The 22,498-nt window shown below is 40.0% G+C and overlaps 1 protein-coding gene across 1 annotated transcript in view; it reads right to left on the reverse strand.

The window, feature by feature from the left end:
- The window catches only part of LOC106586343 (inactive phospholipase C-like protein 1), a 142,833-nt gene that overhangs the window by 31,071 nt on the left and 89,264 nt on the right, over nt 1–22,498 (reverse strand). Inside the window, exon 5 of the mRNA XM_014173528.3 lies at nt 606–2,285. Within this exon, the coding sequence (XP_014029003.3) occupies nt 606–2,285 (1,680 nt within the window). The remainder of the gene's footprint in view (nt 1–605; nt 2,286–22,498) is intronic.

Raw genomic sequence — 22,498 nt, forward strand, 5'->3', positions numbered from 1 at the left:
CCGTTCCCGTGTTTCACATCATGTTTTATAAGCCCTGGCCATCTGTCGTCATAACTAAATCTTCCACAACCGGCTCAGGGGAATCACAATGGCTCTGTCTGTCTGTCGCTATGGGAATGAATACTGTAGTTAACTGTCCTTGGGAGCTGGAAGGACTCTATACAAATAGCACTTATTGTTGAGTATCCTTATAAAACTGATGTTTTCGTCATTATTATCAGTACAGGGACAACATAGACCATAGTCTGTCTAGACTTAGCAGGCAAAACTGGTTGGAATGACTCTCAGTTTCTGATTGTAATGATGTCATTTCAGAGAGTTTTTACCTCCTGTTTTGCCATTAGATGTTAACGTGTATGAACACTCAGCTTGTGGGGCGACCGTGCTCTTAGTCTGAGGTTATGTTGATGAACCCTGCTGTACTTTCACATGTATCTGTAGGTTACACATGTTAATCCCATGTGTAACTCTGTGTTGTTGTTTTTGTCACACTGCTTTGCTTTATCTTGGCCAGGTCGCAGTTGTAAATGAGAACTTGTTCTCAACTGGCCTACCTGGTTAAATAAAGGTAAAATAAAAATAAGAATAAATTACTGAACTCTTACCTGAAACTCAAAGGTCTCATCAAACAGTGGGCCATCCTGGTTCTGTGCGGCGGTCCGGGTCCGTTGCTCAGCGCAGTCCGCTGGTACCCCATGCAGCTCCAGAACCACATAGGGATCTATAACCTCTCCTTTGGCCCCAGCGCCCTGTGGCTTGGGCAGGTTGTGGGCGCTGATCACCTTCACCCTAAGGGTCTGAGGGGGCACGCCGGGCACACACCCCTGGGTCACGGCACTGAAGTAGGAAACCTCGTCTCTCATGACCCCCGGGCGCAGCACGAAGCCACAGCCCCCGTTCTGGATGAAGCGTCCTCTGTGGAGGTCCAGCATGGCCCCGGGGGTCTGCTGGTTGAGGGCCACCAGCTGGACCCCGCCCTTCCAGTACCCCTGGGGGTTGGGGTTGGAGGAGTCCAGGCGGACGGAGCTGGGCCGGACACGGGTCAGGGTACGCTTGGTGAAGCCTACTAGGTCCTCTGGGCTCTCACTGGCCAGCCGGCCCGCTTCTCCCTCCCCCAGGGAGCACAGAGTCCAATAGGCCGAATCAGGGAGTAAGGGCGTGCCCGGCGTTGAGGGGGTGCTGGGTGGGGAGTGCTGCTGTCCTTGTTTCCTTGTTTCTCGGTGGTTGTAGAAGCTACGGCTTCCGGTTCTAGCCACGCTCACCAGATCTGAGAGCTCGCGTTGGAGGCGGAGTCTCCTGGGCTGAGGGGGCGGGGGCACTACTAAAACCACGCCCAGTTCCTCCTCTCCGGGGATGGTCATTCGCCGGCCAGCCAAGGGTCCGCCTCCCCCGATCTCCTCGTCCTCCTCTGATACCTCTCCCTCGGACCCCTCCTCTTCAGGGGGTAGCTTCTTCCCCACCAGCAGCACCCGGCCCTTCAGCTGCTCTGGGGAGGGCAGGGTGGTGGCTCGCCCCACCGGGCTGACCGGCAGGGCCTCAGGGGTGTAGAGACGTGTAGAGAACACCTTCCTCAGGTGCTGGGCCAAGGTACGCTGCTGGGAGGGGGAACAGCGCTGGCACAGGTAGAGCAGCAGCGGGTAGGGCGAGGTCAGGAAGGCATACTTATTCACCACCTCCAGGGCACTGCGAATGGTGACAGGGGCGTGGTGGTGATGGTGGTGGTGGCGGTGGGCATCAGGACCATAGTCTACCCCCAGGAGAGGCTCCCCCTCTGGGCCGTCTGTCACCCCCAGCTCCAGGCAACGACACCCGGCCTGAAGAGCCCTGGTCAAACCCCCTAGATCAGCCCTCCCATGAACCTGGTCATCCAGGAGATAGGACCGATAGGACGCACTGATGTAGTAGTGGGACAGGGGCAAGCTCATATCCTGACACACTCCCTGGTGCTCCACGTCAAACAGCTGGCACTCTGGAGACTGCAGGTAACGGGCGAAGCCGTCAAGCCCCAGCAAGCCTCTCTCTCGGCCTGGTCTGGAGGGCTCAAAGCGTAGGACCAGCTCCAAACAGCCCTCAGCTGTGGCCAGGGACAGGCCCTGCTCCGTCTCCAGAAAGAGACGAAGGTCCTGGGCGTCCAGACACTCGCGGTCCTTAGAGAGCTGGACCAATAGGAAATAGACATCTGGGCGCGTGCAGAGTTCGCAGAAGGCCTCCTGGAACTCCTCGCGTGTCACGTGAGACGTCAGCTTCTCTTTGCTGCGCTGGATCTCCTTGAACCTCAGACGCACCTGGAGAGAAGGAGGGGAGAGGGAGGATGGACGGATACAAAGGGAGCAGGAGATAGATGAGAAGAACAGGTTTAGAAAGGGCAGTCGGATTTTAATACTCCACAGAATGGATGAATTACTGAGCTACAATATTCAATAATGTCTAATGACTGAAAAAGACAGGATGTCATTGGTAAGTCAATTCCATCCGTTCCAATCAATGCATGGGATCAAATTTGAGGTGAATTAATTGTTATAACATTTTATTGCTCATTATTTTTCCACAAATGTACTTAATTTAATTTCAGGTAATTTCCATCTTGGAACAGATATGAAAGTCACCCTGGTTATATGGCTTAGCATACTACTCTACCTCGTGCCCCTGGCCTACCCTTCCATGCATGCCAAACTGACTGCAGGAGAGTCTAGACATCCCACACACACACACACACACACACACACACACACACACACACACACACACACACACACACACACACACACACACAGGTAGCTGTACTGGCTTCACAGCATGCTTCAAAACCAGGGCCTGAGCGTTGATTCAAACAGATTAGCTATGGAGCCGTGTGCTCACACACACATACCTCTGATTGGCTTTATTTAGGTCTGTGTATTTCCAGCTGCTATCTGACTCCATCTCCACCTCCTCTCCTGCTTTTGTTTGTCCGGAGAATATCCCAAAATATATTCACCCATCCTTGCAAAAATGACCAGTGGCATGTATCAGCTTACTTTAATGTTAGGTCGATCGCAGTCCTTGAGATTTACTGTCTATACAGTACATTCAGAAAGTACATTTTGTTGTGTTACAGCCTGAACTTAAAATTGATTAAATTAAGATTTTTTTTTTTGTCACTGGCCTACACACAATACCCCATAATGTCAAAGTGGAAGACTGTTTTTCAACATTTTTCAAAATTAAGCAAATATGAAATGAAATGTCTTGAGTTATTCAACCACTTTGTTATGGCAATACTAAATAAGTTTAGGAGTAAAAATTAGCTTGCATGTGCTCATTCTGTGTGCAATAATAGTGTTTAACATGATTTTTGTATGACTACCTCATCTCTGTACCCCACACATACAATTATTTGTAAAGTCTCTCTTTCAAGCAGTGAATTTTAAACACAGATTCAACCACAAAGACCAGGGAGGTTTTCCCAATTCCTCACAAAGAATGGCACCTATTGGTCAATGAGTTAAAAAAATATCACACATTGAATATCCCTTTGAGCATGGTGAAGTTATTAATTACACTTTGGTTGGTGTATCAATACACCCAGTCACTACAAAGATACAGGCATCCTTCCTAACTCAGTTGCCGGAGAGGAAGAAAACCTCTCTGGGATTTCACCATGAGGCCAATGGGGACTTTAAAACAGTTACAGAGTTTAATGGCTGTGAAAGGAGAAGTCTGAGGAGGGATCAACAACATTGTAGTTACTCCACAATACTAACCTAATTGACAAAGTGAAAAGAAGGAAGCCTGTACAGAATAAAAATATAACATGCATCCTGTTTGCAACAAGTCATACTGCAACAAATGTTTTGTCCTGAATTCAAAGTGTTATGTTTGGGGCAACACATTACTGAGTACCACTCTTCATATGTTTATGCATAGTGGTGGCTGCATCATGTTATGTGTATGCTTGTAATTGTTAAGTACAGGGGAGTTTTTCAGGATAGAAAATATATGGAAAGGAGCTAAGCACAGGCAAAATCCTAGAGGAAAACCTGGTTCAGTCTGCTTTCCACCAGACACTGGGAGATGAATTCACCTTTCAGCAGGACAATAACCTAAAACACATGGTCAAATCTACACTGGAGTTGCTTACCAACAAGACAGTGAATGTTCCTGAGTGGCCAAGTTACAGTTTTGACTTAAATCTACTTGAAAATCTATGGCAAAACCTGACAATGGTTCTCTAGCAATGATCAACAACCAATTTGACAGAATTGAAGAATTTTTTAAATAATATTGGGCAAATGTTGTACAATCCAGGTGTGGAGAGCTCTTAGAGACTTACAGTACTCAGAAAGACTCTCAGCTGTAATCACTGCCAAAAGTGCCTCTACAAAATATTGACTCAGGGGTGTTAATACTTATGTAAATGACATATTTCTGTATTTCATTTTCAATGAATTAGCAAAAATGTCCTAAAACAAGTTTTCACTTTGTCGTTGTGGGGTGTTGTGTGTAGATGGGTGAGAAAATGCTTTAATTCAGGCTGTACCACAACAATGTGGAACAAGTCAAGGGGTATGAATCCTCAGTGTTTCTCTCTGAGGTACATTGAGGCATTGTGTTCTACTCAGGGTTTTGTGTGGACTCCTACTGAGAGGTGTGATGGGTAGGAAGTAGAAACCCCAGGTGTGACTACACTGCAATAGACTCAATCTATACACCCATCATGGTACTAAGTACAGTATGTAACGCTTGCAAAGGTTAGATATCCACCTACAGCATGTTCCATTTGTACATTAGATATCAATCAAATCAATCAATCAAATGTATTTAGAAAGCCCTTCTTACATCAGCTGATATCTCAAAGTGCTGTACAGAAACCCAGCCTAAAACCCCAAACAGCAAGCAATGCAGGTGTAGAAGCACGGTGGGTAGGAAAAACTCCCTAGAAAGGCCAAAACCTAGGATGAAACCTAGAGAGGAACCAGGCTATGAGGGGTGGCCAGTCCTCTTCTGGCTGTGCCGGGTAGAGATTATAACAGAACATGGCCAAGATGTTCAAATGTTCAAAGATGACCAGCATGGTCAAATAATAATATCCACCTGCAGCATGTTCCAGTTAAACACTAGATATCCACCTACAGCATGTTCCATTTATACACTAGATATCCACCTACAGCATGTTCCATTTATACACTAGATATCCACCTACAGCATGTTCCAGTTATACACTAGATATCCACCTACAGCATGTTCCATTTATACACTAGATATCCACCTACAGCATGTTCCATTTATACACTAGATATCCACCTACAGCATGTTCCAGTTATACACTAGATATCCACCTACAGCATGTTCCATTTCTACACTAGATATCCACCTACAGCATGTTCATTTCTACATTAGATTTCCACCTACAGCATGTTCATTTCTACATTAGATATCCACCTACAGCATGTTCCATTTCTACACTAGATATCCACCTACAGCATGTTCCATTTCTACACTAGATATCCACCTACAGCATGTTCCATTTCTACACTAGATATCCACCTACAGCATGTTCCATTTCTACATTAGATATCCACCTACAGCATGTTCATTTCTACATTAGATATCCACCTACAGCATGTTCATTTATACACTAGATATCCACCTACAGCATGTTCCATTTCTACACTGGATATCCACCTACAGCATGTTCATTTATACACTAGATATCCACCTACAGAATGTTCCATTTCTACATTAGATATCCACCTACAGCATGTTCATTTATACACTAGATATCCACCTACAGAATGTTCCATTTCTACACTAGATATCCACCTACAGCATGTTCCATTTCTACACTAGATATCCACCTACAGCATGTTCATTTCTACATTAGATATCCACCTACAGCATGTTCATTTATACACTAGATATCCACCTACAGCATGTTCCATTTCTACACTAGATATCCACCTACAGCATGTTCCATTTCTACATTAGATATCCACCTACAGCATGTTCATTTCTACATTAGAAATCCACCTACAGCATGTTCATTTCTACATTGGATATCAACCTACAGCATGTTCCATTTCTACATTAGATATCCACCTACAGCATGTTCCAGTTATACACTAGATATCCACCTACAGCATGTTCCATTTCTACACTAGATATCCACCTACAGCATGTTCATTTCTACATTAGATTTCCACCTACAGCATGTTCATTTCTACATTAGATATCCACCTACAGCATGTTCCATTTCTACACTAGATATCCACCTACAGCATGTTCCATTTCTACACTAGATATCCACCTACAGCATGTTCCATTTCTACACTAGAAATCCACCTACAGCATGTTCATTTCTACATTGGATATCCACCTACAGCATGTTCCATTTCTACATTAGATATCCACCTACAGCATGTTCATTTATACGTTAGAGATCCACCTACAGCATGTTCCATTTCTACACTAGATATCCACCTACAGCATGTTCATTTCTACATTAGATATCCACCTACAGCATGTTCCATTTCTACACTAGATATCCACCTACAGCATGTTCATTGCTACACTAGATATCCACCTACAGCATATTCCATTTATACACTAGATATCCACCTACAGCATGTTCCAGTTATACACTAGATATCCACCTACAGCATGTTCCAGGTATACACTAGATATCCACCTACAGCATGTTCCATTTCTACACTAGATATCCACCTACAGCATGTTCATTTCTACACTAGATATCCACCTACAGCATGATCCATTTCTACCTTAGATATGCATCTACAGCATGTTAATTTATACATTAGATATCCACCTACAGCATGTTCATTTCTACACTAGATATCCACCTACAGCATGTTCATTTCTACACTAGATATCTACCTACAGCATGTTCCATTTCTACATTAGATATCCACCTACAGCATGTTCATTTCTACATTAGATATCCACCTACAGCATGTTCATTTCTACATTAGATATCCACCTACAGCATGTTCATTTCTACATTAGATATCCACCTACAGCAGGTTGCATTTCTACATTAGATATCCACCTACAGCATGTTCCATTTATACACTAGATATCCACCTACAGCATGTTCCATTTCTACATTAGATATCCACCTACAGCATGTTCCATTTCTACATTAGATATCCACCTACAGCATGTTCCAGTTATACACTAGATATCCACCTACAGCATGTTCCAGTTATACACTAGATATCCACCTACAGCATGTTCCAGTTATACATAGTTATCCACCTACAGCATGTTAATTTATACACTATATATCCACCTACAGCATGTTCCATTTCTACATTAGATATCCAACTACAGCATGTTCCATTTCTACATTAGATATCCACCTACAGCATGTTCATTTATACACTAGATATCCACCTACAGCATGTTCCATTTCTACACTAGATATCCACCTACAGCATGTTCCATTTCTACATTAGATATCCACCTACAGCATGTTCCATTTCTACACTAGATATCCACCTACAGCATGTTCCATTTCTACACTAGATATCCACCTACAGCATGTTCCATTTCTACACTAGATATCCACCTACAGCATGTTCCATTTCTACACTAGATATCCACCTACAGCATGTTCCAGGTATACACTAGATATCCACCTACAGCATGTTCCATTTCTACACTAGATATCCACCTACAGCATGTTCATTTTTACACTAGATATCCACCTACAGCATGTTCATTTCTACACTAGATATCCACCTACAGCATGTTCCATTTCTACATTAGATATCCACCTACAGCATGTTCCAGTTATACACTAGATATCCACCTACAGCATGTTCCAGTTATACACTAGATATCCACCTACAGCATGTTCCAGTTATACACTAGATATCCACCTACAGCATGTTCCATTTATACACACGATATCCACCTACAGCATGTTAATTTATACACTATATATCCACCTACAGCATGTTCCATTTCTACATTAGATATCCACCTACAGCATGTTCCATTTCTACATTAGATATCCACATACAGCATGTTCATTTATACACTAGATATCCACCTACAGCATGTTCCATTTCTACACTAGATATCCACCTACAGCATGTTCCATTTCTACACTAGATATCCACCTACAGCATGTTCCATTTCTACACTAGATATCCACCTACAGCATGTTCCATTTCTACACTAGATATCCACCTACAGCATGTTCATTTCTACATTAGATATCCACCTACAGCATGTTCCATTTCTACACTAGATATCCACCTACAGCATGTTCATTTCTACACTAGATATCCACCTACAGCATGTTCCATTTATACACTAGATATCCACCTACAGCATGTTCATTTATACACTAGATATCCACCTACAGCATGTTCCATTTCTACACTAGATATCCACCTACAGCATGTTCCAGTTATACACTAGATAGCATCTTCATTTCTACATTAGATATCCACCTACAGCATGTTCCAGTTATACACTAGATATCCACCTACAGCATGTTCCAGTTATACACTAGATAGCATCTTCATTTCTACATTAGATATCCACCTACAGCATGTTCATTTCTACACTAGATATCCACCTACAGCATGTTCATTTCTACACTAGATATCTACCTACAGCATGTTCCATTTCTACATTAGATATCCACCTACAGCATGTTCATTTCTACATTAGATATCCACCTACAGCATGTTCATTTCTACATTAGATATCCACCTACAGCATGTTCATTTCTACATTAGATATCCACCTACAGCAGGTTGCATTTCTACATTAGATATCCACCTACAGCATGTTCCATTTATACACTATATATCCACCTACAGCATGTTCCATTTCTACATTAGATATCCACCTACAGCATGTTCCATTTCTACATTAGATATCCACCTACAGCATGTTCCAGTTATACACTAGATATCCACCTACAGCATGTTCCAGTTATACACTAGATATCCACCTACAGCATGTTCCAGTTATACATAGTTATCCACCTACAGCATGTTAATTTATACACTATATATCCACCTACAGCATGTTCCATTTCTACATTAGATATCCACCTACAGCATGTTCCATTTCTACATTAGATATCCACCTACAGCATGTTCATTTATACACTAGATATCCACCTACAGCATGTTCCATTTCTACACTAGATATCCACCTACAGCATGTTCCATTTCTACATTAGATATCCACCTACAGCATGTTCCATTTCTACACTAGATATCCACCTACAGCATGTTCCATTTCTACACTAGATATCCACCTACAGCATGTTCCATTTCTACACTAGATATCCACCTACAGCATGTTCCATTTCTACACTAGATATCCACCTACAGCATGTTCCAGGTATACACTAGATATCCACCTACAGCATGTTCCATTTCTACACTAGATATCCACCTACAGCATGTTCATTTTTTACACTAGATATCCACCTACAGCATGTTCATTTCTACACTAGATATCCACCTACAGCATGTTCCATTTCTACATTAGATATCCACCTACAGCATGTTCCAGTTATACACTAGATATCCACCTACAGCATGTTCCAGTTATACACTAGATATCCACCTACAGCATGTTCCAGTTATACACTAGATATCCACCTACAGCATGTTCCATTTATACACACGATATCCACCTACAGCATGTTAATTTATACACTATATATCCACCTACAGCATGTTCCATTTCTACATTAGATATCCACCTACAGCATGTTCCATTTCTACATTAGATATCCACATACAGCATGTTCATTTATACACTAGATATCCACCTACAGCATGTTCCATTTCTACACTAGATATCCACCTACAGCATGTTCCATTTCTACACTAGATATCCACCTACAGCATGTTCCATTTCTACACTAGATATCCACCTACAGCATGTTCCATTTCTACACTAGATATCCACCTACAGCATGTTCATTTCTACATTAGATATCCACCTACAGCATGTTCCATTTCTACACTAGATATCCACCTACAGCATGTTCATTTCTACACTAGATATCCACCTACAGCATGTTCCATTTATACACTAGATATCCACCTACAGCATGTTCATTTATACACTAGATATCCACCTACAGCATGTTCCATTTCTACACTAGATATCCACCTACAGCATGTTCCAGTTATACACTAGATAGCATCTTCATTTCTACATTAGATATCCACCTACAGCATGTTCCAGTTATACACTAGATATCCACCTACAGCATGTTCCAGTTATACACTAGATAGCATCTTCATTTCTACATTAGATATCCACCTACAGCATGTTCATTTCTACACTAGATATCCACCTACAGCATGTTCATTTCTACACTAGATATCTACCTACAGCATGTTCCATTTCTACATTAGATATCCACCTACAGCATGTTCATTTCTACATTAGATATCCACCTACAGCATGTTCATTTCTACATTAGATATCCACCTACAGCATGTTCATTTCTACATTAGATATCCACCTACAGCAGGTTCCATTTCTACATTAGATATCCACCTACAGCATGTTCCATTTATACACTAGATATCCACCTACAGCATGTTCCATTTCTACATTAGATATCCACCTACAGCATGTTCCATTTCTACATTAGATATCCACCTACAGCATGTTCCAGTTATACACTAGATATCCACCTACAGCATGTTCCAGTTATACACTAGATATCCACCTACAGCATGTTCCAGTTATACACTAGTTATCCACCTACAGCATGTTAATTTATACACTATATATCCACCTACAGCATGTTCCATTTCTACATTAGATATCCACCTACAGCATGTTCCATTTCTACATTAGATATCCACCTACAGCATGTTCATTTATACACTAGATATCCACCTACAGCATGTTCCATTTCTACACTAGATATCCACCTACAGCATGTTCCATTTCTACATTAGATATCCACCTACAGCATGTTCCATTTCTACACTAGATATCCACCTACAGCATGTTCCATTTCTACACTAGATATCCACCTACAGCATGTTCCATTTCTACACTAGATATCCACCTACAGCATGTTCCATTTCTACACTAGATATCCACCTACAGCATGTTCCAGGTATACACTAGATATCCACCTACAGCATGTTCCATTTCTACACTAGATATCCACCTACAGCATGTTCATTTTTACACTAGATATCCACCTACAGCATGATCCATTTCTACCTTAAATATGCATCTACAGCATGTTAATTTATACATTAGATATCCACCTACAGCATGTTCATTTCTACACTAGATATCCACCTACAGCATGTTCCATTTCTACATTAGATATCCACCTACAGCATGTTCCAGTTATACACTAGATATCCACCTACAGCATGTTCCAGTTATACACTAGATATCCACCTACAGCATGTTCCAGTTATACACTAGATATCCACCTACAGCATGTTCCAGTTATACACACGATATCCACCTACAGCATGTTAATTTATACACTATATATCCACCTACAGCATGTTCCATTTCTACATTAGATATCCACCTACAGCATGTTCCATTTCTACATTAGATATCCACATACAGCATGTTCATTTATACACTAGATATCCACCTACAGCATGTTCCATTTCTACACTAGATATCCACCTACAGCATGTTCCATTTCTACACTAGATATCCACCTACAGCATGTTCCATTTCTACACTAGATATCCACCTACAGCATGTTCCATTTCTACACTAGATATCCACCTACAGCATGTTCCATTTCTACACTGGATATCCACCTACAGCATGTTCCATTTCTACATTAGATATCCACCTACAGCATGTTCATTTCTACATTAGATATCCACCTACAGCATGTTCATTTATACATTAGATATCCACCTACAGCATGTTCCATTTCTACACTAGATATCCACTTACAGCATGTTCCATTTCTACACTAGATATCCACCTACAGCATGTTCCATTTCTACACTAGATATCCACCTACAGCATGTTCCATTTCTACACTAGATATCCACCTACAGCATGTTCCATTTCTACACTGGATATCCACCTACAGCATGTTCCATTTATACACTAGATATCCACCTACAGCATGTTCATTTCTACATTAGATATCCACCTACAGCATGTTACATTTCTACACTAGATATCCACCTACAGCATGTTCATTTCTACACTGGATATCCACCTACAGCATGTTCATTTCTACATTAGATATCCACCTACAGCATGTTCCATTTCTACACTAGATATCAATCTACAGCATGTTCATTTCTACATTAGATATCCACCTACAGCATGTTCCATTTCTACACTAGATATCCACCTACAGCATGTTCCATTTCTACACTAGATATCCACCTACAGCATGTTCCATTTCTACACTAGATATCCACCTACAGCATGTTCCATTTCTACACTAGATATCCACCTACAGCATGTTCCAGGTATACACTAGATATCCACCTACAGCATGTTCCAGGTATACACTAGATATCCACCTACAGCATGTTCCATTTCTACACTAGATATCCACCTACAGCATGTTCATTTTTACACTAGATATCCACCTACAGCATGATCCATTTCTACCTTAAATATGCATCTACAGCATGTTAATTTATACATTAGATATCCACCTACAGCATGTTCATTTCTACACTAGATATCCACCTACAGCATGTTCCATTTCTACATTAGATATCCACCTACAGCATGTTCCAGTTATACACTAGATATCCACCTACAGCATGTTCCAGTTATACACTAGATATCCACCTACAGCATGTTCCAGTTATACACTAGATATCCACCTACAGCATGTTCCAGTTATACACACGATATCCACCTACAGCATGTTAATTTATACACTATATATCCACCTACAGCATGTTCCATTTCTACATTAGATATCCACCTACAGCATGTTCCATTTCTACATTAGATATCCACATACAGCATGTTCATTTATACACTAGATATCCACCTACAGCATGTTCCATTTCTACACTAGATATCCACCTACAGCATGTTCCATTTCTACACTAGATATCCACCTACAGCATGTTCCATTTCTACACTAGATATCCACCTACAGCATGTTCCATTTCTACACTAGATATCCACCTACAGCATGTTCCATTTCTACACTGGATATCCACCTACAGCATGTTCCATTTCTACATTAGATATCCACCTACAGCATGTTCATTTCTACATTAGATATCCACCTACAGCATGTTCATTTATACATTAGATATCCACCTACAGCATGTTCCATTTCTACACTAGATATCCACTTACAGCATGTTCCATTTCTACACTAGATATCCACCTACAGCATGTTCCATTTCTACACTAGATATCCACCTACAGCATGTTCCATTTCTACACTAGATATCCACCTACAGCATGTTCCATTTCTACACTGGATATCCACCTACAGCATGTTCCATTTATACACTAGATATCCACCTACAGCATGTTCATTTCTACATTAGATATCCACCTACAGCATGTTACATTTCTACACTAGATATCCACCTACAGCATGTTCATTTCTACACTGGATATCCACCTACAGCATGTTCATTTCTACATTAGATATCCACCTACAGCATGTTCCATTTCTACACTAGATATCAATCTACAGCATGTTCATTTCTACATTAGATATCCACCTACAGCATGTTCCATTTCTACACTAGATATCCACCTACAGCATGTTCATTTCTACACTAGATATCCACCTACAGCATGTTCCATTTATACACTAGATATCCACCTACAGCATGTTCATTTATACACTAGATATCCACCTACAGCATGTTCCATTTCTACACTAGATATCCACCTACAGCATGTTCATTTCTACACTAGATATCCACCTACAACATGTTCCAGGTATACACTAGATATCCACCTACAGCATGTTCCATTTCTACACTAGATATCCACCTACAGCATGTTCCAGTTATACACTAGATATCCACCTACAGCATGTTCCATTTCTACATTAGATATCCACCTACAGCATGTTCATTTCTACACTAGATATCCACCTACAGCATGTTCCATTTCTACGTTAGATATCCACCTACAGCATGTTCCATTTATACACTAGATATCCACCTACAGCATGTTCCATTTCTACGTTAGATATCCACCTACAGCATGTTCCATTTATACACTAGATATCCACCTACAGTATGTTCCATTTCTACACTAGATATCCACCTACAGCATCTTCATTTCTACATTAGATATCCACCTACAGCATGTTCCAGTTATACAGTAGATATCCACCTACAGCATGTTCCAGTTATACACTAGATATCCACCTACAGCATGTTCCAGTTATACACTAGATATCCACCTACAGCATGTTCCATTTATACACTAGATATCCACCTACAGCATGTTCCATTTCTACATTAGATATCCACCTACAGCATGTTCATTTCTACATTAGACATCCACCTACAGCATGTTCATTTATACACTAGATATCCACCTACAGCATGTTACATTTCTACATTAGATATCCACCTACAGCATGTTCCATTTATACACTAGATATCCACCTACAGCATGTTCATTTCTACACTAGATATCCACCTACAACATGTTCCAGGTATACACTAGATATCCACCTACAGCATGTTCCATTTCTACACTAGATATCCACCTACAGCATGTTCCAGTTATACACTAGATATCCACCTACAGCATGTTCCATTTCTACATTAGATATCCACCTACAGCATGTTCATTTCTACACTAGATATCCACCTACAGCATGTTCCATTTCTACGTTAGATATCCACCTACAGCATGTTCCATTTATACACTAGATATCCACCTACAGCATGTTCCATTTCTACGTTAGATATCCACCTACAGCATGTTCCATTTATACACTAGATATCCACCTACAGTATGTTCCATTTCTACACTAGATATCCACCTACAGCATCTTCATTTCTACATTAGATATCCACCTACAGCATGTTCCAGTTATACAGTAGATATCCACCTACAGCATGTTCCAGTTATACACTAGATATCCACCTACAGCATGTTCCAGTTATACACTAGATATCCACCTACAGCATGTTCCATTTATACACTAGATATCCACCTACAGCATGTTCCATTTCTACATTAGATATCCACCTACAGCATGTTCATTTCTACATTAGACATCCACCTACAGCATGTTCATTTATACACTAGATATCCACCTACAGCATGTTACATTTCTACATTAGATATCCACCTACAGCATGTTCCATTTATACACTAGATATCCACCTACAGCATGTTCCATTTCTACACTAGATATCCACCTACAGCATGTTCATTTCTACATTAGATATCCACCTACAGCATGTTCCAGTTATACACTAGATATCCACCTACAGCATGTTCCATTTCTACATTAGATATCCACCTACAGCATGTTCCATTTCTACATTAGATATCCACCTACAGCATGTTCCAGTTATACACTAGATATCCACCTACAGCATGTTCCAGTTATACACTAGATATCCACCTACAGCATGTTCCAGTTATACATAGTTATCCACCTACAGCATGTTAATTTATACACTATATATCCACCTACAGCATGTTCCATTTCTACATTAGATATCCAACTACAGCATGTTCCATTTCTACATTAGATATCCACCTACAGCATGTTCATTTATACACTAGATATCCACCTACAGCATGTTCCATTTCTACACTAGATATCCACCTACAGCATGTTCCATTTCTACATTAGATATCCACCTACAGCATGTTCCATTTCTACATTAGATATCCACCTACAGCATGTTCCATTTCTACACTAGATATCCACCTACAGCATGTTCCATTTCTACACTAGATATCCACCTACAGCATGTTCCATTTCTACACTAGATATCCACCTACAGCATGTTCCAGGTATACACTAGATATCCACCTACAGCATGTTCCATTTCTACACTAGATATCCACCTACAGCATGTTCATTTTTACACTAGATATCCACCTACAGCATGTTCATTTCTACACTAGATATCCACCTACAGCATGTTCCATTTCTACATTAGATATCCACCTACAGCATGTTCCAGTTATACACTAGATATCCACCTACAGCATGTTCCAGTTATACACTAGATATCCACCTACAGCATGTTCCAGTTATACACTAGATATCCACCTACAGCATGTTCCATTTATACACACGATATCCACCTACAGCATGTTAATTTATACACTATATATCCACCTACAGCATGTTCCATTTCTACATTAGATATCCACCTACAGCATGTTCCATTTCTACATTAGATATCCACATACAGCATGTTCATTTATACACTAGATATCCACCTACAGCATGTTCCATTTCTACACTAGATATCCACCTACAGTATGTTCCATTTCTACACTAGATATCCACCTACAGCATGTTCCATTTCTACACTAGATATCCACCTACAGCATGTTCCATTTCTACACTAGATATCCACCTACAGCATGTTCCATTTATACACTAGATATCCACCTACAGCATGTTCATTTATACACTAGATATCCACCTACAGCATGTTCCATTTCTACACTAGATATCCACCTACAGCATGTTCCAGGTATACACATTTCTACATTAGATATCCACCTACAGCATGTTCATTTCTACATTAGATATCCACCTACAGCATGTTCCATTTCTACACTAGATATCCACCTACAGCATGTTCATTTCTACACTAGATATCCACCTACAGCATGTTCCATTTATACACTAGATATCCACCTACAGCATGTTCATTTATACACTAGATATCCACCTACAGCATGTTCCATTTCTACACTAGATATCCACCTACAGCATGTTCCAGTTATACACTAGATAGCATCTTCATTTCTACATTAGATATCCACCTACAGCATGTTCCAGTTATACACTAGATATCCACCTACAGCATGTTCCAGTTATACACTAGATAGCATCTTCATTTCTACATTAGATATCCACCTACAGCATGTTCATTTCTACACTAGATATCCACCTACAGCATGTTCATTTCTACACTAGATATCTACCTACAGCATGTTCCATTTCTACATTAGATATCCACCTACAGCATGTTCATTTCTACATTAGATATCCACCTACAGCATGTTCATTTCTACATTAGATATCCACCTACAGCATGTTCATTTCTACATTAGATATCCACCTACAGCAGGTTCCATTTCTACATTAGATATCCACCTACAGCATGTTCCATTTATACACTAGATATCCACCTACAGCATGTTCCATTTCTACATTAGATATCCACCTACAGCATGTTCCATTTCTACATTAGATATCCACCTACAGCATGTTCCAGTTATACACTAGATATCCACCTACAGCATGTTCCAGTTATACACTAGATATCCACCTACAGCATGTTCCAGTTATACACTAGTTATCCACCTACAGCATGTTAATTTATACACTATATATCCACCTACAGCATGTTCCATTTCTACATTAGATATCCACCTACAGCATGTTCCATTTCTACATTAGATATCCACCTACAGCATGTTCATTTATACACTAGATATCCACCTACAGCATGTTCCATTTCTACACTAGATATCCACCTACAGCATGTTCCATTTCTACATTAGATATCCACCTACAGCATGTTCCATTTCTACACTAGATATCCACCTACAGCATGTTCCATTTCTACACTAGATATCCACCTACAGCATGTTCCATTTCTACACTAGATATCCACCTACAGCATGTTCCAGGTATACACTAGATATCCACCTACAGCATGTTCATTTTTACACTAGATATCCACCTACAGCATGATCCATTTCTACCTTAGATATGCATCTACAGCATGTTAATTTATACATTAGATATCCACCTACAGCATGTTCATTTCTACACTAGATACCCACCTACAGCATGTTCCATTTCTACATTAGATATCCACCTACAGCATGTTCCAGTTATACACTAGATATCCACCTACAGCATGTTCCAGTTATACACTAGATATCCACCTACAGCATGTTCCAGTTATACACTAGATATCCACCTACAGCATGTTCCATTTATACACACGATATCCACCTACAGCATGTTAATTTATACACTATATATCCACCTACAGCATGTTCCATTTCTACATTAGATATCCACCTACAGCATGTTCCATTTCTACATTAGATATCCACATACAGCATGTTCATTTATACACTAGATATCCACCTACAGCATGTTCCATTTCTACACTAGATATCCACCTACAGCATGTTCCATTTCTACACTAGATATCCACCTACAGCATGTTCCATTTCTACACTAGATATCCACCTACAGCATGTTCCATTTCTACACTAGATATCCACCTACAGCATGTTCATTTCTACATTAGATATCCACCTACAGCATGTTCCATTTCTACACTAGATATCCACCTACAGCATGTTCATTTCTACACTAGATATCCACCTACAGCATGTTCCATTTATACACTAGATATCCACCTACAGCATGTTCATTTATACACTAGATATCCACCTACAGCATGTTCCATTTCTACACTAGATATCCACCTACAGCATGTTCCAGTTATACACTAGATAGCATCTTCATTTCTACATTAGATATCCACCTACAGCATGTTCCAGTTATACACTAGATATCCACCTACAGCATGTTCCAGTTATACACTAGATAGCATCTTCATTTCTACATTAGATATCCACCTACAGCATGTTCATTTCTACACTAGATATCCACCTACAGCATGTTCATTTCTACACTAGATATCTACCTACAGCATGTTCCATTTCTACATTAGATATCCACCTACAGCATGTTCATTTCTACATTAGATATCCACCTACAGCATGTTCATTTCTACATTAGATATCCACCTACAGCATGTTCATTTCTACATTAGATATCCACCTACAGCAGGTTCCATTTCTACATTAGATATCCACCTACAGCATGTTCCATTTATACACTAGATATCCACCTACAGCATGTTCCATTTCTACATTAGATATCCACCTACAGCATGTTCCATTTCTACATTAGATATCCACCTACAGCATGTTCCAGTTATACACTAGATATCCACCTACAGCATGTTCCAGTTATACACTAGATATCCACCTACAGCATGTTCCAGTTATACACTAGTTATCCACCTACAGCATGTTAATTTATACACTATATATCCACCTACAGCATGTTCCATTTCTACATTAGATATCCACCTACAGCATGTTCCATTTCTACATTAGATATCCACCTACAGCATGTTCATTTATACACTAGATATCCACCTACAGCATGTTCCATTTCTACACTAGATATCCACCTACAGCATGTTCCATTTCTACATTAGATATCCACCTACAGCATGTTCCATTTCTACACTAGATATCCACCTACAGCATGTTCCATTTCTACACTAGATATCCACCTACAGCATGTTCCATTTCTACACTAGATATCCACCTACAGCATGTTCCATTTCTACACTAGATATCCACCTACAGCATGTTCCAGGTATACACTAGATATCCACCTACAGCATGTTCCATTTCTACACTAGATATCCACCTACAGCATGTTCATTTTTACACTAGATATCCACCTACAGCATGATCCATTTCTACCTTAGATATGCATCTACAGCATGTTAATTTATACATTAGATATCCACCTACAGCATGTTCATTTCTACACTAGATATCCACCTACAGCATGTTCAATTTCTACATTAGATATCCATCTACAGCATGTTCCAGTTATACACTAGATATCCACCTACAGCATGTTCCAGTTATACACTAGATATCCACCTACAGCATGTTCCAGTTATACACTAGATATCCACCTACAGCATGTTCCATTTATACACACGATATCCACCTACAGCATGTTAATTTATACACTATATATCCACCTACAGCATGTTCCATTTCTACATTAGATATCCACCTACAGCATGTTCCATTTCTACATTAGATATCCACATACAGCATGTTCATTTATACACTAGATATCCACCTACAGCATGTTCCATTTCTACACTAGATATCCACCTACAGCATGTTCCATTTCTACACTAGATATCCACCTACAGCATGTTCCATTTCTACACTAGATATCCACCTACAGCATGTTCCATTTCTACACTAGATATCCACCTACAGCATGTTCCATTTCTACACTGGATATCCACCTACAGCATGTTCCATTTCTACATTAGATATCCACCTACAGCATGTTCATTTCTACATTAGTTATACACTAGATATCCACCTACAGCATGTTCCAGTTATACACTAGATATCCACCTACAGCATGTTCCAGTTATACACTAGATATCCACCTACAGCATGTTCCATTTATACACACGATATCCACCTACAGCATGTTAATTTATACACTATATATCCACCTACAGCATGTTCCATTTCTACATTAGATATCCACCTACAGCATGTTCCATTTCTACATTAGATATCCACATACAGCATGTTCATTTATACACTAGATATCCACCTACAGCATGTTCCATTTCTACACTAGATATCCACCTACAGCATGTTCCATTTCTACACTAGATATCCACCTACAGCATGTTCCATTTCTACACTAGATATCCACCTACAGCATGTTCCATTTCTACACTAGATATCCACCTACAGCATGTTCCATTTCTACACTGGATATCCACCTACAGCATGTTCCATTTCTACATTAGATATCCACCTACAGCATGTTCATTTCTACATTAGATATCCACCTACAGCATGTTCATTTATACATTAGATATCCACCTACAGCATGTTCCATTTCTACACTAGATATCCACTTACAGCATGTTCCATTTCTACACTAGATATCCACCTACAGCATGTTCCATTTCTACACTAGATATCCACCTACAGCATGTTCCATTTCTACACTAGATATCCACCTACAGCATGTTCCATTTCTACACTGGATATCCACCTACAGCATGTTCCATTTATACACTAGATATCCACCTACAGCATGTTCATTTCTACATTAGATATCCACCTACAGCATGTTACATTTCTACACTAGATATCCACCTACAGCATGTTCATTTCTACACTGGATATCCACCTACAGCATGTTCATTTCTACATTAGATATCCACCTACAGCATGTTCCATTTCTACACTAGATATCAATCTACAGCATGTTCATTTCTACATTAGATATCCACCTACAGCATGTTCCATTTCTACACTAGATATCCACCTACAGCATGTTCATTTCTACACTAGATATCCACCTACAGCATGTTCCATTTATACACTAGATATCCACCTACAGCATGTTCATTTATACACTAGATATCCACCTACAGCATGTTCCATTTCTACACTAGATATCCACCTACAGCATGTTCATTTCTACACTAGATATCCACCTACAACATGTTCCAGGTATACACTAGATATCCACCTACAGCATGTTCCATTTCTACACTAGATATCCACCTACAGCATGTTCCAGTTATACACTAGATATCCACCTACAGCATGTTCCATTTCTACATTAGATATCCACCTACAGCATGTTCATTTCTACACTAGATATCCACCTACAGCATGTTCCATTTCTACGTTAGATATCCACCTACAGCATGTTCCATTTATACACTAGATATCCACCTACAGCATGTTCCATTTCTACACTAGATATCCACCTACAGCATCTTCATTTCTACATTAGATATCCACCTACAGCATGTTCCAGTTATACAGTAGATATCCACCTACAGCATGTTCCAGTTATACACTAGATATCCACCTACAGCATGTTCCAGTTATACACTAGATATCCACCTACAGCATGTTCCATTTATACACTAGATATCCACCTACAGCATGTTCCATTTCTACATTAGATATCCACCTACAGCATGTTCATTTCTACATTAGACATCCACCTACAGCATGTTCATTTATACACTAGATATCCACCTACAGCATGTTCCATTTCTACACTAGATATCCACCTACAGAATGTTCCATTTCTACACTAGATATCCACCTACAGCATGTTCCATTTCTACATTAGATATCCACCTACAGCATGTTCATTTCTACATTAGATATCCACCTACAGCATGTTCATTTCTACATTAGATATCCACCTACAGCATGTTCATTTATACACTAGATATCCACCTACAGCATGTTCCATTTCTACATTAGATATCCACCTACAGCATGTTCCATTTCTACACTAGATATCCACCTACAGCATGTTCCATTTATACACTAGATATCCACCTACAGCATGTTCATTTATACACTAGATATCCACCTACAGCATGTTCCATTTCTACACTAGATATCCACCTACAGCATGTTCCAGTTATACACTAGATAGCAT

This window comes from Salmo salar, chromosome 25 (genome assembly GCF_965601325.2).
Source record: "Salmo salar chromosome 25, fSalSal1, whole genome shotgun sequence".
In the NCBI taxonomy this organism is placed as follows: Eukaryota; Metazoa; Chordata; class Actinopteri; order Salmoniformes; family Salmonidae; genus Salmo; species Salmo salar.